A 25,437-nucleotide genomic window follows, 5' to 3' on the forward strand; every position below is an offset into this window, starting at 1 on the left:
TGAGCCCAATTTTTGGGATCGATGCATACATGTATACACGGTTGGGCCATGTTGGGGCTCACCCCTATCAGAGTTCAACCCATGGGTTTATTGGAGCCGAACTTGGGGATTCATGGCCATTTTTGCTGGCTCTGGCTCTAGGGCTCCAATAATATGCTGTCATGTGAACGTACAATGTAGCAATAGTGGCAAAACAAATAACCTTGACTTTGTTAACATTTACTAAAGAATTTAGTGTATCAAGCCCTGTGTTCAGATCATATAATCGATAAAGATACATTTAATAGAGTACAAGTTTTGGATTCATCAATGACCTTGGTTCATTCAATGTACATGTATAAATATATCAAGCATCAAATCAATTGAACTGGCAGATATCAAGAACTAGGCACTATTACTATTATTTTATCTAATTATAAACTAAGCTATTATAAAATCTTTCTCTTATTACTTTATTGCTGAAGACTGATAGAAAGATTGTATGTCTAAGGATGCAATACAAAATTATCAGTATTATTAAAGACAAAATAGCATTTTTACAAACTATTATAACACTATTCACTAACAAATGTTGACAAACGATGATGGACAATTACCTGTATGAACAATTCCATTCTGTCATCTATGATGACAGCAGAGCTAACTAGTTGGTGGGTTACCGTACCAGTTCTATCAAAAGAGCATATATATTCTTACCAAAACATTTTGTTCCATTGCCACGAAGACCGGTTGGACATGGTCCACACTCAGCTACCTCAGAAGGTGGCGGCAGATCAGTACATTCAACTCCAGGGTAGCATGGATCATCTTGGCAGGCATCGTAATCTTCTCCACAAAATTCTCCTGTGTAGCCAGGTTTACAACTACATGTGACAACCTACAGGAAGAATACATTCATTCATTTTCTTATCTGTACATGTGAGCTGTTATGATGAGTACTATCCTGAGTGTATTCATTGTAAAACATACACACTGCAATTATTCACATTAATAAAAAACAACTTACCGCAAACTTGTCATTATTAATATCAGAACCTTGAACTGTTGTATTATAATTACAAGTGCCATTATTTTTACATTCACATAGTTTAACTATAGGATTTAGAGCTGAACTTGCAGATCCATCTGATGCAATAAATGATAAATTCACCTTGACAGTATTCTCTGGCGTCCAGACAAAACTTCCATCTACATAGTAATAAACAAACAGTGTAACCTTTCATAGTAGACAGTGCAATTCTAATTCTGATTATAAGGTACAATTGTCTTCAAAAATTAGGGTAATGAGAAGGCAATAATTGTTGTTCAACATTAACTTAGGTATCTATGAAGGGTACCTCTACAATGTACTGTAGAATACTTTATTTTCGCTTGGAATTAATTTTCGCTTTTTTTCAGTGAAAATATAATCCAGCGAATATACCCTTTTTCCCATATTTTACATTCAACCGGTAAAAATTCAGTGAAAATAAATTCCATACAAAACACCCAAAAAGTCTTTTCAGTGAAAATTAATTCCAGCTAAAATAAAGTATATTGCAGAAGTTGAGCGTGAAAATGATGAGGTGCATATTAGCACATCAGAATTGCACATATCATTCCAAATCATAATCTACGCACAGGCCAGACTTGCATGTGGCAATCAAAAACAACTTAAAATATGAAACATACACACAAAACAGTTTAGCATATAGCTTTCTAGTTATGGAAATATGTAGAGAAAAAAAAAATATTTATGAGTGTGTTAGTAAACAAACATTGTAATCTTGTGTAATCGACTGCAGTATTAAAACTTTGATTATGAATGTTTTAAATTAGGTTTTAAAAAAATACTTTCCTATTTGAAAATTAACTCAATATTTAGAAGAACATTACAGAGAATTTGCAGATATTTGCACCATACTTTTGGAAATGACATGATGTGACAATCCTTTCAAAAAATCAGTTCAGTCTTGAAAACTTCCCAAATTAACTATTGCTATGATATATACCATGATGGTATCTTCATCAGCAAAAACACCACCTTTAGTGCTTGGAATATGATAACTTATAAAAGGCGCAACTCACTTTGGTAGATTTGAGCACCGGGTATGGTTTCTAATAAGGCATAGACAACGTCATCACCATTAGGATCTGTTGCATTGAGCTCCACTATGATTTGTTTACCAACTTCTGCTTCTATTAGACCTTCACCCGTGATATTTGGTGGGAAGTTTGCTGTTGAGAAATTGATTAATTTATTAGTTATACAATATCAGTGTATACATTACATGTAATTTTACAGTATACTTTCTAAACACAAAATTATGTAGGGTGAAGTTACATTCCAACCGGAATGTTCATTGTTTGAAATTTGAAATTTTTTAATTATTATGAAATCTGATTCCATTATTATGAAGACTTGATTTATTTTTTATATTTGTATTGACCCTATTCATCAATTCTAATCTATTATATATGGGTTAAACTCAATACAGTATACTCCTGAGTTACACTCAAAAACTACGTAGAATCGTATGACATGACACTGGGGATCTAGCTACAGATTACTATGTACTCATTTTGATTTAGACAAAATGAGAACATTCAGACATGATAGATGTCATCTGGCAACTGTCTGAAATAATTGTATCACATATTTAGTTGTGAAGAATGTTGGTAAATTCACATAAACAATATTTTTTTTTTATAATTTTTCTTTATTTTTTTTAATTTTAATTTTTTTTTAAAAAGATGACATGAAGAATATTTGATTGAGTGTGATATGCAAGGTTCAGTGTTTTCTGAACTTGTAACTTATACCAATAGTACTTACCTAAATCACTGACTTGACTGCCTATCTGTGTAGTTGTGTTTTTAGTAAGAATACCAATATCTTCTCTTCCAGTTGCTAACGTGTCAAAAAGGCATTCTTGGTTATCGCCACAGTTAGTTCGTGCTTGCTGTATGAAATCTATATCAGCAGAATCAGTCGAGGTTTCATATTGTTCAATTAGTTCATCCAGGAATTTAGGCATGAAATCTAAATGTTGGTAATCTTCCCAGGATGTACCACTCGCATATGTAAATAGAGACTCTTCTGCCGAAGATACATTCCCTGGAATGAATGAATGAATAAAATAAATGAATAAACGAACGAACAAATGAACGAACGAACAATAAATAGATAAATAGATAGATAGATAGATAGATAAATAAATAAATAAATAAATAAATAAATAAATAAATAAATAAATAAATAAATAAATAAATAAATAAATAAATAAATAAATAAATAAATAAATAAATAAATAAATAAATAAATAAATAAATAAATAAATAAATGAATGAATGAATTAATTAAGTGGAGATTTGCAGTGTCAAATCTATTTTTGTAAATGCACTAAGCAACATGCCCCTCGATTTCAGTCACCTTTGACCTTTGTCCACCAGGGAGTTGTTCCTTTGGTCAACATTGTTTCAGCCAATCAGTCTTTATTTTGCACTCGACACGTAGCGTCACTTCTTTTCTTAGATTTTCTTTGTTCCCCATTCATTCATAGTTTGCTACGCTTCGCTGGCTCTGTTTCGCTATTACTCTATTCAGTCTGCGTCAATTTAAATCAAATCTTTTGTCTCCCGCTCGAGATCAATTTCTTTCATAATGCCTAGAAGAGGTCGTCCCAGCAAGAAATCAGCTACTTCACACATCGCACCGTACGTTCGGCCAGTAACGCGTTCAGCAACAAGAACTCCGGATCAATTAGCAACGGAACAAAGGAATAATACTGCAAGCGTTATTACTCAACTTCGCCCAAATGTGGACAGTTCTACTGCCCAGAATGTTCAAGCCTCGGCTCCCGGTGCGGCAGTTGTTACTAAGGATATGTTTGCTGAATTTCAGGCCCAAGTGCAGTCATCTATTTCTAATTTGACGCGAATGTTTCAACAACAGACTCAATCTACGGCACCCCAAAATACCGCGGTACGTAACCTATCGCCCGAAAATCCAGTAACGCATTACCACCATAATCACTCTCATGGAAATAATCCTATAGTTGAAAGCAACGCCACAAATGACATCGTTTCTGCCGATCACGCTTTAAATCACCCGCCACGCAACATCGGACAGGCTCCCGCAATAATTAATGAGGAGACGCACAGACAACAATGGCACGATAGCAGCCCCATCGACGCACATCCCACTGAGAACTTTTCATCTCACAGCAATGTGTTCGGATCTCGCGGAGTAGCGTCAGATCAACTACCTCGTATTGAACTGGTGTCGCCATCTATCCGCCGTGATATTTTGGCAGGTAAGGACATTAATCTTGCTTGTCTACTCGTTCCAGGCTACACTCAAACTGACGGTCACCGTCACATAGTCGTGGGCGATGAGGCTTATACTTTGAAACCGATTCAAGACAGCAGGCTAACTCGCGCTCTGACAATTCAAGAATTCATTCTTGCATTTTCGATTTATAAAAATGTAATCTGCGATGTTTATGCAGATCGCCGTATCGAACTTGACATTTACCAACGAGACATTATTGATATGTCTAGAGGTTTTAAAGGACTGGCGTTTTACGAATACCATCGTGCATTCTCGGCAAGGGCTGCTGCGCTGCTTTTGAACCACAATGTGAAAGTCGATTGGTCACGTCGAGACACTACTTTGTTCACCTCTATTTTCGCGGGTATTCAGGCAAATACGTGTAATATTTGTAACAGCGTGACTCATACTACGGAGGCTTGTCGTCAGTTGTCTTCTACAGGCAAAAAACCAAACTTTAACGGCAACAATGCACAGCCTTCCCAAACTCATGACAGGAATGGAAGAAAGCGAGTTTCATATCAAGGAAAAGAGATTTGCAACAATTTTAATTCTTTGACTGGTTGTAAACGCAATAATTGTTCTTACGTACATGTGTGCCTCGTTTGCCATTCTCCCGACCACAATGCAACACACAGAACATGCCAGTCACTGAACAATCAAACTAAAGCCTGACTGCCTACATCTGTGTCTACACCTATAAATGTTGATATTCTTGCCCAAGAATTATTATCTCACCCAGATCAGTCTTTTGTGGAATACCTCATTAGTGGCTTAAAAGATGGTTTTGATACAGGAATCAGGGACCTACCAAAAACCTCATTTATATGTCCCAACCTTCTTTCTGCACGCAGTCAGCCTGAAGTGGTCTCTAAACATCTTGCATCAGAAGTCAAGAAAGGCTACCTAATGGGACCTTTTTCCACACCACCATTTGCGGTATATCGTTGTAGCCCTATTGGTGTCGTGGAAAAAAAAATACTCAAACAAACAACGATTAATTGTTGACCTTTCATCACCACGTGACAATATTGATACACCAAGCATCAATGATTTAATTGATAAAGATGATTTTTCATTGTCATATGTTAAAATCGACGATGCCATTTCTGCTATTCAAAGGAAAGGGAAAGGTGCATGGCTATGTAAAACCGATATTGTGGATGCATTCAAACTGATTCCTATCAACCCTTCACTTTGGCACCTTTATGGAATTTCTTGGGAAAAACATTTCTACTTTTTTGTTCGTCTTCCCTTTGGATCACGTTCTAGCCCCAAGATCTTCGACAACCTTTCTTCCGCTATATGCTGGATTGCGCATAACAACTATCACATTGACACTATCTTCCATCTCTTAGATGATTTCCTCACAGTTGATGCACCTACCTTTGACGCAGACCGCACCATGGCGGTCTTGACACTTATATTTCGTCGCCTAGGGGTCCCTTTAGCACCACACAAGACAGTCGGTCCATCAACAGTTCTTGAATATCTTGGTATCACTCTGGATACTGTTGAAATGCAAGCTCGCTTACCCGAGGATAAACTTGTTCGTATTCGCAAATTGCTCGATACTTTTCTCACTCGCAAAACCTGTACCAAGCGTGAACTTTTGAGTCTTCTTGGCCACCTTAATTTTGCTTGTCGAGTCATTATACCAGGACGTACTTTCATTTCTCGCCTAATCGAATTGTCAAAAGGGGTCAAAAAATTACACCACCATGTCACAATATCATCTGAGAGTAAACAAGATATCTTGATGTGGCGCAGTTTCCTCTCTGAATGGAACGGGGTTTCCATGTTTCTTGAGGCCAATTTGACACCAGCAACAGGCTTGCAACTATATACGGACGCCAGTGGCATCGGTCATGGTGGTTTTTTCCGCGGCCTTTGGTTTCATGAACGCTGGTCCCCAGAGCTAACACTCGACGACCCCAAACTATCAATTGCATTCCAAGAACTCTACCCAATCGTCGTTGCCTCTATTTTGTGGGGCCACTACTGGTGTCGTAAACGAATTTTGTTCAATTGCGACAACATGGCAACAGTTCATATCATCAACAAGGGTCGATCAAAATCACCAGCCATCATGAAACTTATGCGACGCCTCGTTATCACTGCAGCTTCATTCGATTTTATGTTTCATGCAGAGCATATTCCAGGGAAAATTAATACGATTGCCGATTCTCTTTCTCGTTTCCAGGCCCAACGATTTCGAGAGGCAGCCCCAACAGCCAGTGCAACTCCATGCCAAATTCCCTCCGTGGTAATGTTCGGCTAAATCAAGCAGTGGCGGCTTGTCAACATGCATCACTCAGCACAAGGACTCTCGGAACATATTCTACTGGAGTACGTACATGGTTCCGATTCACTGCCATGTTTGGCATCCAGGGTCGGTCCACTACACACCCACCAATTTCCGAGGACATTCTGATCTACTTTGTCGCTCACTGTGCGACATTTCTCCATCTCAAATTCATGACAATCAAAGTCTACCTGGCGGGAATCAGAAATCACTATATTGTGGGAGGCCTCCCAAACCCATTGACAACATCTCAAGGTCAACCATACCTCCGTCTCCAACACGTGCTTCGAGGGATTCACCGCCTGCAAGGTTCCACAACTCGGCCACGCTTGCCAATAACTGGAGATATCTTAAAGGGCTTATGCGCCCTACTTCGTAATGGCGTTTTCGGGCCTTATTTTGACCTGTTGCTCGAAACAGCTTTCCTGCTCGCCTTCTTTGGCTTTCTTCGCTGCAGCGAACTGACATGCAATGCAAGAACCTTCAATCCCAAACTTAACCTTTGCGTTGGTGACGTCAATTTTATCATGGTTGCAGGACAGGTTGATTGTGCATCAGTTCGTATAAAAACTTCAAAGACCGACCAGTTTCGACGAGGGTTCGAACTTCGTTTGTTCCCTACACACAACCAGTCATGTCCAGCATCTACACTTCATCAATTCTTCTCTGTTCGCAAAAGTATGAATGCTACACCTAATGACCCATTGTTCTTGCTGCCTGAAAGAACTCCGCTTAACCGTGATGTGTTTACGACTTCATTGCGCACTCTCCTCGCCAGACTGGGCCTGCAACCCCAGCTTTTTGCCGGCCATTCATTTCGCATCGGAGCAGCTACGACTGCAGCAAGTGTCCATCTGCCCGACCACCTCATTCAAACGCTTGGTAGATGGTCTAGTAATTGCTATCGTGTTTACATTCAAACACCTGAACAGCTTTTGAGACAGGCATTCCAAGCATTGTCAATCGTGTAACTCATCTATTTTCGGCCAAACACCTGTTTGGCTTTTGTGGCTCGCTTTTAAAAAAACATTAACAATCACGATATGATTCAGTACATTGTTTTCATAACTTGCGTTGTGTATTCTTGTGTTTATTCACCTTGTGCCTGTTCTGCATTGGACCGCAGTCCATTCTCATCATCCACCTGGGCTGCACAGCTGCCTGGCACCCAGGACCCCAACTCCCCCAGGTCGCCATTTAGATGTCCCCTGGGCCGAGTGTTCCTCCTTTCCCACTTACATTTACAGCGTAGGTCGAGAGTACAGCGTATTCCTCCCTACAAACATTCCCTTCACCATGCTCTTAACTGGACCGCAGTCCATTCCCATTTTCCACCTGGTCTGCACAACTGCCTGGCACCCAGGACCCCAACTCCCCCAGGTCGCCATTTACATGTCCCCTGGGCCGAGTGTTCCTTCCTCCTTTCCCACATACATTGACAGCGTAGGTCGAGAGCACAGTGTATTCCTCCCTACAAACATTCCCCTGTCACCATGTTCATGCTCTTAACTGGACCGCAGTCCATTCCCATCATCCACCTGGGTTGCACAGCTGCCTGGCACCCAGGACCCCAACTCCCCCAGGTCGCCATTTGCATGTCCCCTGGGCCGAGTGTTCCTTCCTACCTACTAATACTTACTTCATGGGGGTCTCTTCGGTCACTCTCATTCTTCATGCCCTTCGCTTGGGCTAAGGATTCCATCCTGCCCCCCATTAAAGGGCGCGGCGGCCATTTTCATGGCCACCCCCCAAATTTTCGGCTCTTGCAGGAAATCCTTGACCTTGTGTGACCCTGGTCCTGCGTGACCTTGGTACCCACCGACCGAAGGGGCCCCCTGCCCAGCCTTTTTACAGTCTTGTATTTTTATAGTTTTGTATTTTGTAGTTAGTGCAATTTTATTCAGTTTTCTGTTTGCAATAAAAATATGTGTTTTTTACTCTACTTTTGTTGTGGTGTGCATTTACAAAGTGGAGATTTGCAGTGTCAAATCTATTTTTGTAAATGCACTAAGCAACATGCCCCTCGATTTCAGTCACCTTTGACCTTTGTCCACCAGGGAGTTGTTCCTTTGGTCAACATTGTTTCAGCCAATCAGTCTTTATTTTGCACTCGACACGTAGCGTCACTTCTTTTCTTAGATTTTCTTTGTTCCCCATTCATTCATAGTTTGCTACGCTTCGCTGGCTCTGTTTCGCTATTCCACCACCTACCCCTTCATCCTACCTGTGTGGCTCCTTTTGTCGAGTGGCTGGGCTAAGGATTCCATCCTGCCCCCCATTAAAGGGCGCGGCGGCCATTTTCATGGCCACCCCCCAAATTTTCGGCTCTTGCAGGAAATCCTTGACCTTGTGTGACCCTGGTCCTGCGTGACCTTGGTACCCACCGACCGAAGGGGCCCCCTGCCCAGCCTTTTTACAGTCTTGTATTTTTATAGTTTTGTATTTTGTAGTTAGTGCAATTTTATTCAGTTTTCTGTTTGCAATAAAAATATGTGTTTTTTACTCTACTTTTGTTGTGGTGTGCATTTACAAATTAATTAAATTTGAAATGTAATCAGTAAATCCGACTTACATTTCTGTCCGAATCGGAAATAGTCTCTGTCAGTGAAGTTTCCATCTTCCTTTGTTGGATTCAAACTGGAACCATCGGGAAGAACAAAATCATTGCTAGGATCATCATCCCAGTAACCTTGGTAACAAACATAACAACTTTATTGTGTTGGTATTTTACATAATGTAATGTCAAGGGCAATATAACACATATATATGTTACACAAGTTAATACTTGCCAGGGAATCAACAAATTGGTTCATGGATTGCTGAATTTTACTAATGTGTAAACATGAATAGAGATATAACAATGGTTGTGCATACCTAATAGTCCATGCACTTTTCCAAGGAATTTTTCTGGAGGAGCTGAAAATATAACATCCATCATTCCTTCGGCTAAGCCAATAGATATAGATATGCCGGATGAGAAGGATGCCACCAGACGGTTCTTCTCATTAGTGCTTGCGGTGGATGTTGACGGTTTTGAAGATATTACTACATCTGTCATATTCACTCCATATGAGTCTATGTGACAAGTTATGCATTATTAGCTTTATTGTAGAATTAATCAGTAATAAAATTAAATGTACATAGATTAAAAAGATCACATTATGTTAGGAAAAATGGCGTCATGAAGGAAGGAATTAGTTCTATACAAACGTTTTACTCACATTCACTAAGTAACGATTTGTCGAATGTTATGCCATCAATCTTCACGATATACTCAGTCCCGTCTTCATTTGTTTCTACCTGGACCTGGCATATCAAATAAATTTTATTGATCAATTACTGTGGGTTGTACCATGCAGTAAATGTCATAAGGCATGGACGACTTTCAGTGGTAATTTATAAAATATTTACTAAAGATCCTCATACTCTATCTAAATCAACAAAAGACACTTTCATTGACTGTCTAAGCCATTTGGCAACACCCATCACCCATGAATCTTTGTGAGTTTCCTTCAGCCATTAGCTAGATTAACTACATCACTAAACGCATTGTGATTGGTCTAGTTGTTGCCAACAACAGTCATTCAAAATTTATAAAACATTCATAAATATATTATATTTGAAACAAATTAATCCCCTCATGACATTCATAGTATTAAAACTAAATAAAGAAATATTGTTTTTTATTTATGTTAATTTACTGGTATGTTCTTCTGCACAGGAAGTGGTATGCAGGCATATTTTCTAAGTATAAACAAAATGTTCTTCCTGCAATTTTAGAAAGCATCTTTGTTGCAATTCCACCCGTGGGATTTAACACTTACCGTGGATGAAGAGGATTCTTTGGCAGCGAATGCTACAAAAATCGTAGCATGATCTACAGGATTTCCATCCTCGTCCAAGGCTTTAGCTGTCCTACCTTGAAGTCTGAAGAAACCATTATCAACTGTAGCCAATGTATATTCCCCAAAACCATTGAACGTGTATGAAACGCCATCTAGAGTCGTAAGATGAGGATCTCCAATCATCCACCCTAAAAACAAACATTATAGTAAATAGTTTGTCTTACTATATTAGGAAATGCCCATTCCAAATATGGCAGGATTATTATGCGGTATTTCCAAGATGGTGGGCGCACGTTTATCAAGCGATTGGTTCAGATGATTAAGATGTATAATAATAAGGATATAATCATCATATGTCATTTTATTTTATTACATATTTGTTTGTATCTTTTTCTTTATATATGGACTATGTCTGAAATAAAACCATAATAATAATAATAATAATGAGGATACCGCAAAGTATGCACAAAGATAATATGTGTACGACAATACTTCTGCTGTACTGTCTTTGTGCATACTTTGTTCTATTCTCGTATAAATTTCAGAATATTAATACCTGATGCTAATATGTTATTTTATGGTGTCTTCTTGCCATGTAAACTTTGGTATAATAACTAAAAAACTTACCCCATATTGGAGGAATGTAGCCGCTGCAGTCACCAGGAGGGCGCTTCTCAGCGTACAAATCACAGAAATATGGGTCACGTGATAGTGCACAACAATAGTAGCGAGGGTAGATATCATCATCTAGCATAAAACAGAAACACAAATGAAGACTATGTACAGTAATGTCGATTAAAGCCTTTTCCAATTCTAGTAAATTTTCCCGCAATGTATTCAACGACACAATAAATGCGCCATATAACCATTCACATTGTATATATATATTATTAAACTACAGATCCATACACAAAGTCCACTAATTACTGTATACTTACAAATCCAAAGAAAATATCTCCTCCAATCGAAGAACCACCACCACCACCATCCACCACCAATGCGTCCAAAAAACTGATGACGCTCCATGAAGCTACTTTCCCATATGGAATGGCCATAACCATGCAGAAGTGTGTGATCGGAACGATATGAGCATATTTGTCCGGCTCCGTGTGGATTAGGAAACGATGTCTGAATGCTGAAGCTACGACCTGTAGTTAAATACATGTTTGTTATTGGGTTTTTATACTAGCATATCCGATTTTACCACCTCATTATTCCAAAGTAAATATCAAGTTTTGTCAACTTACACATTCCAGTGTATACTCAAAAATGTGTCTTCCTGCTTGTGTGTACATTTTTGCTACAAAAATATTGTTGCTATCATTGAACATATATATTACAGAAAAAGTGAAGTACTATAATCATGACAGTGAAAAGCATGCAGTGTATGTAGTGGTATAAACACGTAATATGCGTGATCAATGTTTGATTTACTTTAAAATAATAAAAGAAGAAATCAAATTTAGAAGAGTGTCCTAAATTGAGTAAAGTGACCTTGAGTGATTTCAATGAAGATTATCTTGTTTTTGGTGATAATACACCATGACCTCAAATGCATACCAGCTTATTTTTTTTTCAAGATTTTTGTCCATACCAACTAATTTTAATTAATTTTATAATTAACCACAATACTCAATGAATGTTGTTCTGCACTATAGGTCCTTTGTTGCCTGCAAATAAAGTGTGAATGCTAATGTAATGTATGACGTAATCAATTCAAATTCGGCACACCTTGTCTACTATTGATTGTTCGTAGTAGATTAGTATCCAACTCATCACCATCGTAGTTGTCGGCAACTTCATCATTACCATCATTTCCATTAGAGAATGAATTATCCTGTCGACCCTGAGAAAATCCGCACGGGCACGTACCCAAACCCCAATTCCACGTGTATGGTTCTGGTTGTGTGTTATACCAGTCAAGACATCTCTTCTTGTAGTTTATGGTATACCTGTGGTTATTTTCTACTCTGTATATCCATCGTCCACGGAAACCAGTATTACCTATTTCTAAGTCTGGACGGTACCTTTGCTTCAATGTAGGCAGCCTTTTTTTCTGTTCATTGACAATATACCCGTAGTATCCTTTACCGCCGTTGTATCCCATAATAGCATTGTTGCTGTCCCTGACATGATAGTTCCATGACATTGACCCCTCTTTGTAATTACACAAAACAAAACTATAAATGCCGTCAGTGACAAAGGCTCCTTGAAAAGTATTTGTCTAGAAAGAATAATAATTATTCAAGATTAGATAAAAAATGTCCCGATGATGTAACCCTGAGCTGCTATCATTTCTGAATTAGTTTGTAGTGAATATTTTCCCATGCATCTATGCAATATGCAGTTTGTGGAAAACAAAAACACTTTTGATGATGAACTGAGTGGCAAAATTCTTATTTGCATATCACTGATATATGTGGTCTTGAAATTTGTCGCCCATGCAGAGAAGACAAAACTTGCCACTTGTTTGCAATTGGTTACTCAATGCGATGCGAAGTTTTTTAAAGCTACGTTTCAGTCATAGAAATAACTTTTGTGTGACAATTCAGTGAAAAATAAAAATTACTTATCCACGTGATTTTGTAATTAAAAGCCTCTCTCATCACAGCAAGCTTGTTTGATTTGGTAATCAAGCACTCATAAAAGTGACAAATTCCACTGTGATCACATGTATGGGTTGGTAGAATTTTATTACATTTTTTCAATGTATTTTGGGTAATTTTTACTGATTCCATGAGGTCATAACTTTGGCCTGTGCTAATCAATCAAACGACTTAGTTCGTTGCTGTGACAACAAAAGTGCTGATATTTGTCGCATTGACATTCCAGTAAATAGTGTTGTGAATTTCTATTCATACATATCTGTTGTTAAATTTACTGAAATTCATCGCTGTTTAATTAGACGATGAACTTTTGGCTTTAGAACATGTGGCTATACAATGAACACATACCGGGTACAACTTCCTTAGGGTGTTTTGGTATGCCATTGTTTTATTTTTACTTTTAAATAAGTGATATTATTATACATCTGTCACCGTAACACCATTAGTTACAGCATGCCATAATTTTTCAGTATTTTATGAGGTATTTTCATCCTACCATATTAGGAAATGCGAATGAAATAATTATGAGTGTTTTAAAGCTTCCTTTAATAATAAAAACAAACATGGCTGCCACCATGGTTTGACCGGACTCCACACAGAGAAGTTCGCTGATTCTGTTCTAAACATTTCAGAATTCAAGATTCCCATGATGTATCCTTGGAAGGAAAAGATGTATAAAAGATGTATAATAATGCCACAAATTAAGTACAGTGAAACAGTGGAAGTATTGACCGATGCACAGCAGAGGTCGATGCGGTACTGTGCATACTTTGAGGTATCGTCGTAATAACCTTATATTCTTGTGTTTAGTAATGGTTGAATAGTTCGTGAGTTATTTGAGGTAAAATAATTTATGAACACTTTATCGGAATATAATGTTATTGATTTTATTTGCAACCTGATTTTTGACAGTACCTGCCTAGGTTACTAAAGTTTATGCATTAATATTTCTGATTAGCTGGTATACTGTAAAATGATTAATTTTCACTGGGTTTAAATTTCACTGATTTACCAGTTCAGGCATATTCAGTGGGTTTTAAATTCACGGTTTTATCATTAGATAATGTGTTCTATGCTAAATTTTACATATTCACTGGGTTTTAATTTAGCGCATTTTCCATGCAGCGAAATAAGCAAAATTAAAACCCAGTGAATTATTAGTCCTTTAACAGTACTTGGGTTGTTATTACCAGTTAGGTTAATAACACTAGTGCATTAATATGTCTGAACAGCTGAAATAGCTAATCAGTCGTTACCTGTTAGATTAATCAAGTTAGTGCATTAATATAATTTATTATACTGTTGTGATCCTCATGTGAGGCTTCTATGTACTATTTATAGTGTTTGCCAATACTGCATCGTTGTTTTTTTTTTACGTTTATGAACTGATGTTGTCCATTTAATAGGTTGGGAGATAAAGTAAAATAAACCTTACATAACAACTTAATATATGGTATTGATGCCTCGCTTTAGTAAGCGACGTGTTCAGAGTGGCACAGTTTGTGTTTTCTACTTGGTATATGGTGTTAGTGATTGCTGCTGCGGTACTCCCTATACAATGTTATTTTATCTTGTGTAAATAGTGCCCTCATCATTGGTAAACATATCACTTGCAAATTCTGCTAGCGCAGCATTAGTGGAAGACTTCTAGATGAAAAAGTTGACTCAACCCACGTAATACATGAATAAATATGTTTGGTATTCTTGTATATTTTGTGAAAATTAGCAGTATATGAAATAAACAACTTCAGGTATCTAAATATTACTAATTACACAACTTTTCTAAAAATTGCACCCTCTAGTGATTATATTATGTGAATAAGTGAAACAAAGTTAAATATTTTAATATTCTTTTTTTTATCTGTGAGCGTCCATTACTTGAGATGTTTTATATATGACAATGACTACACAATCATACACAGTCGTCTATTCAAATGACATTCTAGATGACAATGACTACACAATCATACACAGTCGTCTATTCAAATGACATTCTAGATGACAATGACTACACAATCATACACAGTCGTCTATTCAAATGACATTCTAGATGACAATGACTACACAATCATACACAGTCGTCTATTCAAATGACATTCTAGATGACAATGACTACACAATCATACACAGTCGTCTATTCAAATGACATTCCCGTATACAACATTTTTACACCATAGATGTGTTCTGTCTAAAGACGGTATAATTTAGTATAATTTATAGGAATGTGTTTAAGTTACACAAGAATACTTGCTAGTATTGATATATATTCAATGTACTACCTACCGTGCCTTTAGTGTACGCAGAAGGAACTGCAGCCACCGCTTCCCAAGTTACAAGAAGAATCCATTCAGCCTCAAAATTTTCAAAATTATAATCGTAATAATAGGGTTTGTTGTACGTTCCTTTTGCATTATGTATACGCTTATTGACAGCATTAAACATTGCTCGGTGTCGGTTACTTATAAAAGAACCATTTTCTTTTTTATAAATCTGTAGTTGTAAAAATAAGAGACATTAATTATGTTTTTTGGGGGGTGTTCAAGGGGTCACAATCGACTAGAAATTAGTCATTCAAAATGTTATGAAATACACATATTTCTGGATACTCATATATTGCAAGTCGTTTGTGAACATGTAGTATAGTTTTCAAATTAAATATCTTAGATAACACAGATTATATTAATATAAAAATCTTACCTGATAATATACATTGCCAACAGATGGATCACTGATGTCAACATCATCCCAAAACACTGCTACCATAGGAGTTGTTTGCGTAGAGTTGAATCCGTCTACAAACGGGTTAGGGTACGTATATTTAACATCGTTCTCATTCAAAAATACCAACAAACCATTGTCTGTGAACTAAATGGTCATTAAGAAATCATGGCTTTATTGTTATTTCATTTATGATATATAGTTATGATTACTATTAATTAAAAAGGCGATGTTGATAATTTTATTTTTTATGAAGATCATGTTTAAATCATTTTGCTTGATATTACATATTGTGTGTATGTTTTATTTTGAAATCAAAACGTTATTGTGTTCAGAATTTGTTCAATGATTTAATGAAAAAGCTAGTATGCACATGCTTTGAATTACATGTGGTGTACTCAGAATACATGCACATGTGCGTTTTTCATGATTTCATCAAACGAATATTGATTATTTTAGAATACTCAAAGTTATTTATATTACCAAATTATTATTTATTATTATATTATATCTGTATATAAAAAATTAATATTGATCAGTCCAAACACAACATTTGCATATGACTAGAGACACAAAACATGAATTGACTACAGGTTTAATGCGGAAATACATAAAACCGGCAGGAGTATTTGATTTTTAGGGAAATATAGTGGTTGAATTTTGGAAAGATTATCGAATTAAAAATATCTGGAAAATTATATAACCATAATATTGTTTTTTTTAATGACGGGATCCAAGTTGTGAGCGTCGACCGCCTGGTGATCGTAGTTCGCCACACAAAGTTAAACCATGGAGATACTACCTCCATGGTTAAACGAACGCCAGAACACCGTGTTTGCTTCAAGCATGGAGGTAGCCATGCTTCAAGTAAGACATGTCTTGTGACTTTGAAATGGATTACAAACCCCCAACCACAGTCCCTCGGACTGTGCCCCAACAAAGAAAGCACGATTTGTAAGTTTAACTTGTGACCAACTAGATGAAATTGAGAGATTAAAGTTATTTTTTCAAAGACCACGGGATAACGCAGAATGTAATGTAATTCTCCACTGGGGGGGGGGGGCAATTAGGGGAGATGATGAAGTGTACACCAAAGTTAGTAACCGTGACCAACCTCTGTACTAGAGCGATGGAGTGCACAGTGGCTCACAGTCCTTGATCCGGCTGGAGTTGCGTACGTGTCCTGACTTACCTCAGAACAAGGACAAAACGTGTCATGCATACTCTCACAAAACATTGGTTATATACGAAAGATGTATCTAGGTCAGATGTTGGTTCTGAGATCGCTGCGCCGGTCACCGTACACGATACACCACCGCGTCTCGCCATGTCTGAAACTTCAATCTCTTACTAGGCCTTTTTACCTCCATGATCGAACCAAGTATCGCTGAACTTCAAATATTCATAGTTACAAATAGTATGATGAGTCAGACATCCGGTTTATTTCACGACTGTACTTTCAATGGGCAAATTACAATCCAAATTGTACAAAAACCGGAATGAAAACTCAGAAAATCTGTTGTTTTATTGGTCCAAAGTGTACACGACCCTGTATTTCAAGTGGCGTTGATGTAGTCAGTAACAGGTCAGGAAGGTCATCTTTTGTTATGCTAATTTTTGTGTTTACGCTGTTCCATTCACTGTTCCCAGAATAAACTGTGTTGCCCTGGTGTTGCGTGTGTTTTTGTGTGCATTCAGTGTACAACTACATACTGTTTTATAAATATTCATGTTCAAGGGCCATAATCATGATCTTATAGTAGATGCAAGTAAATTTTTTTTCACTAGTTTTATCGTTGTGCATTATGCAATATCTCGTGGTATACCTGCCTTCGACAGGGGGGGGGGGGGGGTATTGTTTAATTATATCATACTGATATGAAATCATCTCTCATCAGCACATGACTGAAGTGATACGAGTTGGTCACAACTATTGATGGATATATTTAGTTAGCCAAACTATGTTAATATTCTTAAATGTACAATGACTGTTTGTATCATGCATATCTTTTAAATCAATTACTTACATATGATTTATAGTAGAAATCACCCCAAAACGGGAATCCTGTTTTATACTCTATTGTCTCCGACACTTTATCAAATTCAGAAGATACTGATTTGTCATAGGTTATAGTCAACTCTTCATCTCCTTCTACTGGACCGTACGCAAACAGTATAATTTCTGCAAGAAAGAGGGATATAATATAGTTTAAAGAAAATATTTGGGGAAAAAACTGTGAGCCAGTATGTTCAGATTGCTACTAAAGAATCGCTGTAGTAAGTCAAAAATATATATTTTGCATTGAGACATTAATCAATATTATATACAGAGAAGATGCACAGTATCCAAAATGTCAATATTTCCATAGACAATAAATCACCTTGAACAAGCAGATATCGCCATATACACAACGAACATATATCGCCATACGAAACAAGTACATATCATATAATATTGCCATACACAATAAGCAGATATCGCCGTGCACAAAAGCAGATATCGCATACACAATTAACAGATATCGACATACAAAATAAACATCTATCGCTATACACAATTAAACAGGCATTGCAACATACAATAAGAAGATATTGCTATATCAGTCATCTTCGTACTTATTAAGCAGATATCAACACACACGATACACAGATGTCGCCATTAACGATATGCAGACATCACCATGTAGAATACACCATACACAATACTCAGATACCGCTGTACATAATAAACATATATCACCACGATATGGTGAATTCGTACCACTGTTTTATGTCACTGTGATATACAAATGTGCAAACAAATCCCAACACTAATACATACAAATGTAACATGTTGACGTGAATTCTAGACAGTAAATGTTCTTACCTTTACATTCATTACCATCTTTATAATATCCATCATGACATTGACAAGTAAAACTTCCCACAGTATTTGTACAATTAGCATAGATATGACAATTATCCAAACCTTCGTCACATTCATCAATGTCTGAAAGTTGAAATATTCATCACATGAGATCATAGTTTGCATACATGTTGGTGCGACTTGAAGATATTGTTTGTGTATTGGATTTCAAAACATGCCACGTGAAATTGAATGTTAGCTGATTAAAAATATAATGCACAAATATGTTTACAGAAAATTGAGACAAACAGTTGTACATTTCAGCACAGGCCGATTACGGCTTACGGCTTGATATGAGAAAAATATTAGTTAGTACAAGGGAAATGTTGGAAGGGGTGTCTAAAGATTATGATTTTGTTTCAATCTAGTTGTAATTTAATTATTGAAGATTCTAATTGTATATTCGGACCTAAAAATGTTATTGTCGATAATTAATCCAGATCATTACAGGAATGTTGTTAATTGCATTTCATGTAATAAATGTTTAAAACTGTACATCTGTACCAAGGCTTTCTTGAATTGGCCAATAGATGTTTCCATGGTTACATGCCATATCCTTGATATTACATAATAGATACCGGTAGTATATGAGATCGAAGTACCAACAATACCGAATACGCAACAAATTCATAATGATAAATAAAGATTAAGTCATGCGTAGTCACAACAACAATTTGGGTGACTCGAACAGCCGTGGTATGAGTTAGTTAAATCATGTGATTATCAGGAACACAAACCACTCACGCTTCGCATTTGTGGTTTACATGCTGCAACCGTCATGTGACCATGATCTAACTAGTACAAATTCCATAGCATTGGAGCTAACAAACGACATAGAATTAACTGTTCAACTTATTCAAAATGTCTGCTGCATTTGTACCTTATTTGGGAGTCCCTTAAGTATTGGTCTCATTTAGTAGATATATTCTACTTGTGGTTTAAATAGTTTTAATACTGAGATTGGATTATTGCATTAAGCTATATTTTTTTTTTTAATATTTTTTGTGCCAGGCGACAGTTCCGGAATTTGAATGTCACTGTTGTCTCTCCTGACTTTTTTTTGTACGTGCAAATTGCAAGTGCTGACACATAGTGCATTTTGCCACAGAAGTCATTTCCTGTTTGGGACTACATGACAGGGCTGTGCGGCCATCTCCCTATCAAATGGCAATTTAATGTGCTATCCTGGCGTCAACCAGGCTCGGTCAAACACAAGCACCTGCGGACCTTAACCAAGGCTCCCCCAAAGTCGCATTTGTTAGTGAATGAATCTCGGCCAGTGGAATTGGCCTTCCCATTGAGTCTGTGGCACACTCACCCAGGGTAGGGGTTAACCCTTTGGATGTTCAGCGGCCTAAAGTAGGATTTGAACTTGGGTCTACCGATCATGAGTCTGATCAAACCAAATATATGCTACCAGTGACCAGTTTAAGCATTAAGCTAAACGATTATCAAATACTGCTTACTGTATATCACATGACACACGACAGGGGGGAAGAACATATTCACCTATTCCACAATCGAGATGCCATGTTTGGACACAAAACGTATCATGTCATCTTGAATGCACAAGATTGACATTTGAAATACACCTTCTACACATACACGTATTCCCCGTGTTGGACATTTTTCGCTGTCTACTAATAATAAAAACCTACCTGTACAGTTTACATAATTAGTTTGTAATCGCCATCCTATTGGACATGAACACCGGAATCCTTTAGTGTAACTGTTCTCTCTAGGGGATAGGTTAGTACAGGTATGGCTGCAAGGTTCCTCTTCACATTCGTTTATATCTGGAAAAATTAAAACATAATTCATATAAGAAATTAATCAAATAAAAAGACACATTTATAAGTGGATTGATCTACTTCTTAATATTTGCAAATTTCGAAACTAATATCAATCAAGTTATTGCCATTATCTCCAGCTAAGATGTGTTATTCAACACCGCCATGTGGGGTAAGTATGTTTATATCGAAATGCGGAAATGTGTGCGTGTTCATCGCATGCACTCAGTCGCATTTTGTATCAATAACATCATATGCACATACAGTCAAATAATATTGCAATACACAGTTAGCAAATATCGCCGTACACAATACTCAGATATCGCCGTACACAATACTCAGATATCGCCATACACAATAACCAGATATCGCCATACACAATACTCAGATATCGCCATACACAATAACCAGATATCGCCATACACAATAACCAGATATCGCTATACACAATAACCAGATATCGCCATACACAATACTCAGATATCGCCATACACAATAACCAGATATGGCCACACACAATAACCAGATATCGTCATACACAATAACCAGATATGGCCATACACAATACCAGATATTGCCATACACAATAACCAGATATCGCCATACACAATAACCAGATATGGCCACACACAATAACCAGATATCGTCATACACAATAACCAGATATGGCCATACACAATAACCAGATATGGCCATACACAATATTCAGATATCGCCATACACAATAACCAGATATCGCCATACACAATACTCAGATATCGCCATACACAATAACCAGTTATTGCCGTACACAATAACCAGATATCGCCATACACAATAACCAGATATCGCCATACACAATAACCAGATACGGCCATACACAATAACCAGATATGGCCATACACAATACTCAGATATCGCCATGTACAATAACCAGATATCGCCATACACAATAACCAGATATCGCCATATACAATACTCAGATATCGTCATACACAATAACCAGATATCGCCATACACAATAACCAGATATCGCCATACACAATACTCAGATATCGCCATACACAATAACCAGATATCGCCATACACAATAACCAGATATCGCCATACACAATAACCAGATATCGCCATACACAATAACCAGATATCGCCATACACAATAACCAGATATCGCCATACACAATAACCAGATAACACCATACACAATAACCAGATATTGCCATACACAATAACCAGACATCGCCATACACAATAACCAGATATCGCCATACACAATAACCAGATATCGCCATACACAATAACCAGATATCGCCAGGCAATAAGCATGAGGCACATATATTGCTATACACAGTAAATGTTCTTACCTTTACATTCATTACCATCTTTATAATATCCACCATGACATTGACAAGTAAAACTTCCCACAGTATTTGTACAATTAGCATAGATATGACAATTATCCAAACCTTTGTCACATTCATCAATGTCTGAAAATTGAAATATTTTCAACACATTAGATCATAGTTTGCATACATGTTGGTGCGACTTGAAAGTGATTACAATTAGGATGTATGACTATTTTTACACTCACAGAACACCGAGGAAACTGGTTTCACATGTCAACACAGGCCGAACACGGCTTGGCACCGTGACCCAATTTTTTTAGGAAACTATTATTTTGTACTTGGAAGAGGGAGTTTCTAAAGACCATGGTTCTGTCTCGATCCAGTTGTAATACATTAATTACCGATTCTATATATTTGGTCCTAAAGAAGATGTTGTTGTTATCTATAATAAGTTCAGTTACATTAACAGGAATGTATTTTATGGAATATATGTTGGAGACTCTACATTTGTACCAAGGCTTTAATTGTCAGATAGGCGTGTTCTAGAATTTCCATGGTTACACGCCGTAACCTGATTTAAGAACACAGAATATGTGACAAATTGCCCTCAAAGTTAAACCGCTTCTCCCAACCCAACCTGGTATACCGGTGAAGCAATGGCCTAGCTCTCGAGATGATGATTTATTTCCAGGGAGGGGGGGGGGGGGTACCCCAAGTCAGACCTGGTACCAATGCTGAAGTATAGTTTTTCAAAAAGCCTCTAAACACGTACGATTTTTTGTGAAATTATACCTCTTTTCAAGTGCAGAAACTTAAAATAGATATCCTATATACATACTAAAATCATACTGTTTCCATGTTGAGGTAACATGAATTCATGAGATTCCTTTTTTTCACACTTTATTACTATATATTTACATCCGGCTTCAAGTTCCAATAGTATTTACAAGCATGCTAACATATAAAATATTCAACCCTAAACACGGTACACGCGTATACACGTCAAATAACTAAAGAACGCCCCTTTTATGTTTTTATTTTAATTCAGAGACCCCTCCCCTCGGAGATTTATTTGACCTTTAGCGCATAACTGCACGGTAACCCTTTCGGCTGGGGGTAATAAACAGCGCCCTCTAGAGAGGTTAGTTTAATCTTATGATAATACGATAACTTATCTTACCTGTCTGGCAGTTTATTCCAGTCCATCCCGGTCGACATCTACATTCATATCTGTTTATCCGGTCAATACATACACCTTGACCTTCGACACAAGGACTACTTTCACACTCGTCAATTTCTTGTGATTCAAAACAAAATATCATCAACATTAAATTTAGTTTGAAGCACTTAAAATGTTAAATAATATTCACATTGCAATAATTTGACATTAAAGCTGAGACATTACGAATCATAGCATCATCACATTTGTATCTCAAACATATGACGTCACAGTACAGCGGACCTGTATCGACGACTGAGATACTTTGTTAGAAGATTCCGTCATCGTGTGCGTGACGTCAGTCTATTAAATAGAAAATGAAAATATACCTTCTAAACAATTCTCGTCTGCCGATTTAAATCCGGGCCAACACGTGCATTGGTAGTCATCCACCAAGTCAGTACAGTCACCATAGTAACAGGGATAACTTGAACAATCGTCTATATCTGTGAATGTAACAATTTATATCAACACATACACTGCGTGTTACCGTCTAGAAATGTATGAGATTATTAGTGAAACTATATCTACATCAGCAACATCCGGGCACCCAACACACATCTACGTTATATTCTACCAGTAAATAGCACCCAATAAACGGCATGGTAAATTTTGAAAAAAAATGAAAACACATCCTTTTATTACAAGCTGGTTGAATAAATATGGTACCAGAGTAGCTATTGTTTAATGTTCATAAATTAAGTGAATGACGGAAGTTTCAACAGGTTGAAATTTATGGAGCCTCCAGTAATTCCGAGTTGTTTTGTGATTAGAAACTCCACTGTATAAAGTGGTTCATGATCTTTTGGTAAATTCCAACAATTTCCTAACTTTCGGTATTATTTAATGTCGTAAATACAAATTATACATCTAATACTATAACCTCGATAGAAATGTTCATGAACTACAACTGATACGTATTCTTATCTTAAAATGCTTTTTGAAATAATTTTGCGCTTCGAAACTATGATAATCCTATTTTCATTTTGGCAAATTTCATTTTAGTAATCTTCGATCTAAAAACTAAATACAAATCATCCAATTTATTTTGAGAAAAATACACTCGGTCATCTTAAGTGTTTTATTAATTTTTTGCTTTGAAACCCCAAATTCTACTGTTTTGGCATTTTTCAATGCTGGACTACAAGGAGCAAATGTTACTAAGTACGGAAATAATCAAATAATAGATGCGTATAGAATTTCTGGCAAGTTTGTATATACCCAATTACAAAATAGGTCAATAATTAGAGAGTGCGTCAATTCGGGTGACATGTTGTGCAGTTTTAGAATAAATACGTAATTACATCTATAACTATAACTTGTTATAACGTACCGATATCACACATAGTTCCAGTGTAGCCAGGGTAACATGTACATGTAAACCCATTAATCTCATCTTTACAGGTTCCATAGATGCATGGGTTGCTTTCACATTCATTAATATCTGTTGGTTTAGATATGACGTCATCAACATATTATTATAAGAACCATAAATAAAGAGTACAGGTATTGCACAAGAAAATGAAATTAAACTACATTTACCTGTACATGTAATATAATCATCTTCTAAAACATAGCCCTGAATGCACAGACATTGAAATCTGCCTGGTAAATCAACGCAAATCTGAGAACAGTCGTTCCTCTCTTGTAAACACATGTCTAAATCTGAAAAGAAATAATATTAATACTCATACAATGTAATAAGGATTACACAATTCCTTTGCACCAAAGTTGGTACATCTTACCGACACTTGACAGTTACCACTTTTGTTTCTTTTACTATTTTCCTCAGAGATTTATGTAGAAGAGGGTAGACTATTTTGCGAAAGTTGACTATTAAAGATGGTTACACTTACCAACACATTTGCCACTTGGAGAATTACCATATCCATCATAACAGTGACATGTAGGGTAACCTTCCACCAACTCACATGAACCAAAATTGCAATTACGTCGACATAGTAGGGCCAATTGTACTACAAGTATAAAACACATATACACATTGAATGTCAAGCTTATGACTATTTCGTTTCTGCTCGCCAGCGTCAAACTTGAAAATGTTTCAATCAACTTTATTCCAGTCATAAAAATCATCGTGTTTGCCGATTTCGTAAACTAAAACATGTACATTTTACAATTTGTTGAGTAAATTTTATTCTTCAAATCTAGTATATTGTTATTTACATTATTAACTGTCTGTCTGTTCAACACTACACATCTACGTCATTTATAATATTAGTAAAACCACCTATCCATAAGAATTAGTCTATGACGCACCTTGACAGAGATCTCCCGTGTATCCTGGTAAGCAATCACAGGTATAATGTCCTGGACTCTGATCACGACAAGTAGCACCATTTAGACAGGGCCAACTTTTACAAGCTTTTATCACTGGAAATAAAACATAGTTGA

The 25,437-nt window shown here is 36.8% G+C and overlaps 2 protein-coding genes across 2 annotated transcripts in view; one reads left to right on the forward strand and one right to left on the reverse strand.

Annotated features, from left to right (window-relative positions):
- Positions 1-25,437, reverse strand: part of LOC100367371 (uncharacterized) — a 115,818-nt gene that overhangs the window by 46,945 nt on the left and 43,436 nt on the right. Inside the window, exons 7-29 of the mRNA XM_085495397.1 lie at positions 25,303-25,416; positions 24,882-25,001; positions 24,568-24,690; positions 24,359-24,469; positions 23,355-23,471; positions 22,987-23,103; positions 21,825-21,947; positions 20,350-20,487; positions 18,653-18,775; positions 17,814-17,968; positions 15,766-15,933; positions 15,352-15,558; positions 12,194-12,686; positions 11,401-11,610; positions 11,090-11,209; positions 10,442-10,650; positions 9,839-9,923; positions 9,492-9,692; positions 9,190-9,306; positions 2,816-3,097; positions 2,068-2,217; positions 1,007-1,188; positions 697-877 (exon numbers count right to left, since the gene is read on the reverse strand). Coding sequence (XP_085351523.1) covers positions 697-877; positions 1,007-1,188; positions 2,068-2,217; positions 2,816-3,097; positions 9,190-9,306; positions 9,492-9,692; positions 9,839-9,923; positions 10,442-10,650; positions 11,090-11,209; positions 11,401-11,610; positions 12,194-12,686; positions 15,352-15,558; positions 15,766-15,933; positions 17,814-17,968; positions 18,653-18,775; positions 20,350-20,487; positions 21,825-21,947; positions 22,987-23,103; positions 23,355-23,471; positions 24,359-24,469; positions 24,568-24,690; positions 24,882-25,001; positions 25,303-25,416 — 3,846 coding nt within the window. The remainder of the gene's footprint in view (positions 1-696; positions 878-1,006; positions 1,189-2,067; positions 2,218-2,815; positions 3,098-9,189; positions 9,307-9,491; positions 9,693-9,838; positions 9,924-10,441; positions 10,651-11,089; positions 11,210-11,400; positions 11,611-12,193; positions 12,687-15,351; positions 15,559-15,765; positions 15,934-17,813; positions 17,969-18,652; positions 18,776-20,349; positions 20,488-21,824; positions 21,948-22,986; positions 23,104-23,354; positions 23,472-24,358; positions 24,470-24,567; positions 24,691-24,881; positions 25,002-25,302; positions 25,417-25,437) is intronic.
- On the forward strand, positions 5,718-7,588 carry LOC146729578 (uncharacterized). Its single transcript, XM_085495364.1, has 2 exons — positions 5,718-6,301; positions 6,547-7,588. Exons 1-2 carry the CDS (start codon positions 5,718-5,720, stop codon positions 7,586-7,588), a joined length of 1,626 nt encoding a protein of 541 aa, XP_085351490.1.

Source organism: Saccoglossus kowalevskii, chromosome 21, assembly GCF_978046115.1.
Source record: "Saccoglossus kowalevskii chromosome 21, keSacKowa6.1, whole genome shotgun sequence".
Taxonomy (NCBI): Eukaryota; Metazoa; Hemichordata; class Enteropneusta; family Harrimaniidae; genus Saccoglossus; species Saccoglossus kowalevskii.

What these genes read in the sequence shown, in the direction of transcription:
- LOC146729578 (XM_085495364.1), top strand. Translation starts at nt 5,718, where the DNA reads ATGGCGGTCTTGACACTTATATTTCGTCGCCTAGGGGTCCCTTTAGCA. An exon ending in ATCGTCGTTGCCTCTATTTT is followed by an intron (nt 6,302 to 6,546) that starts GTGGGGCCACTA and finishes CAGCCCCAACAG; the next exon opens with CCAGTGCAACTCCATGCCAA.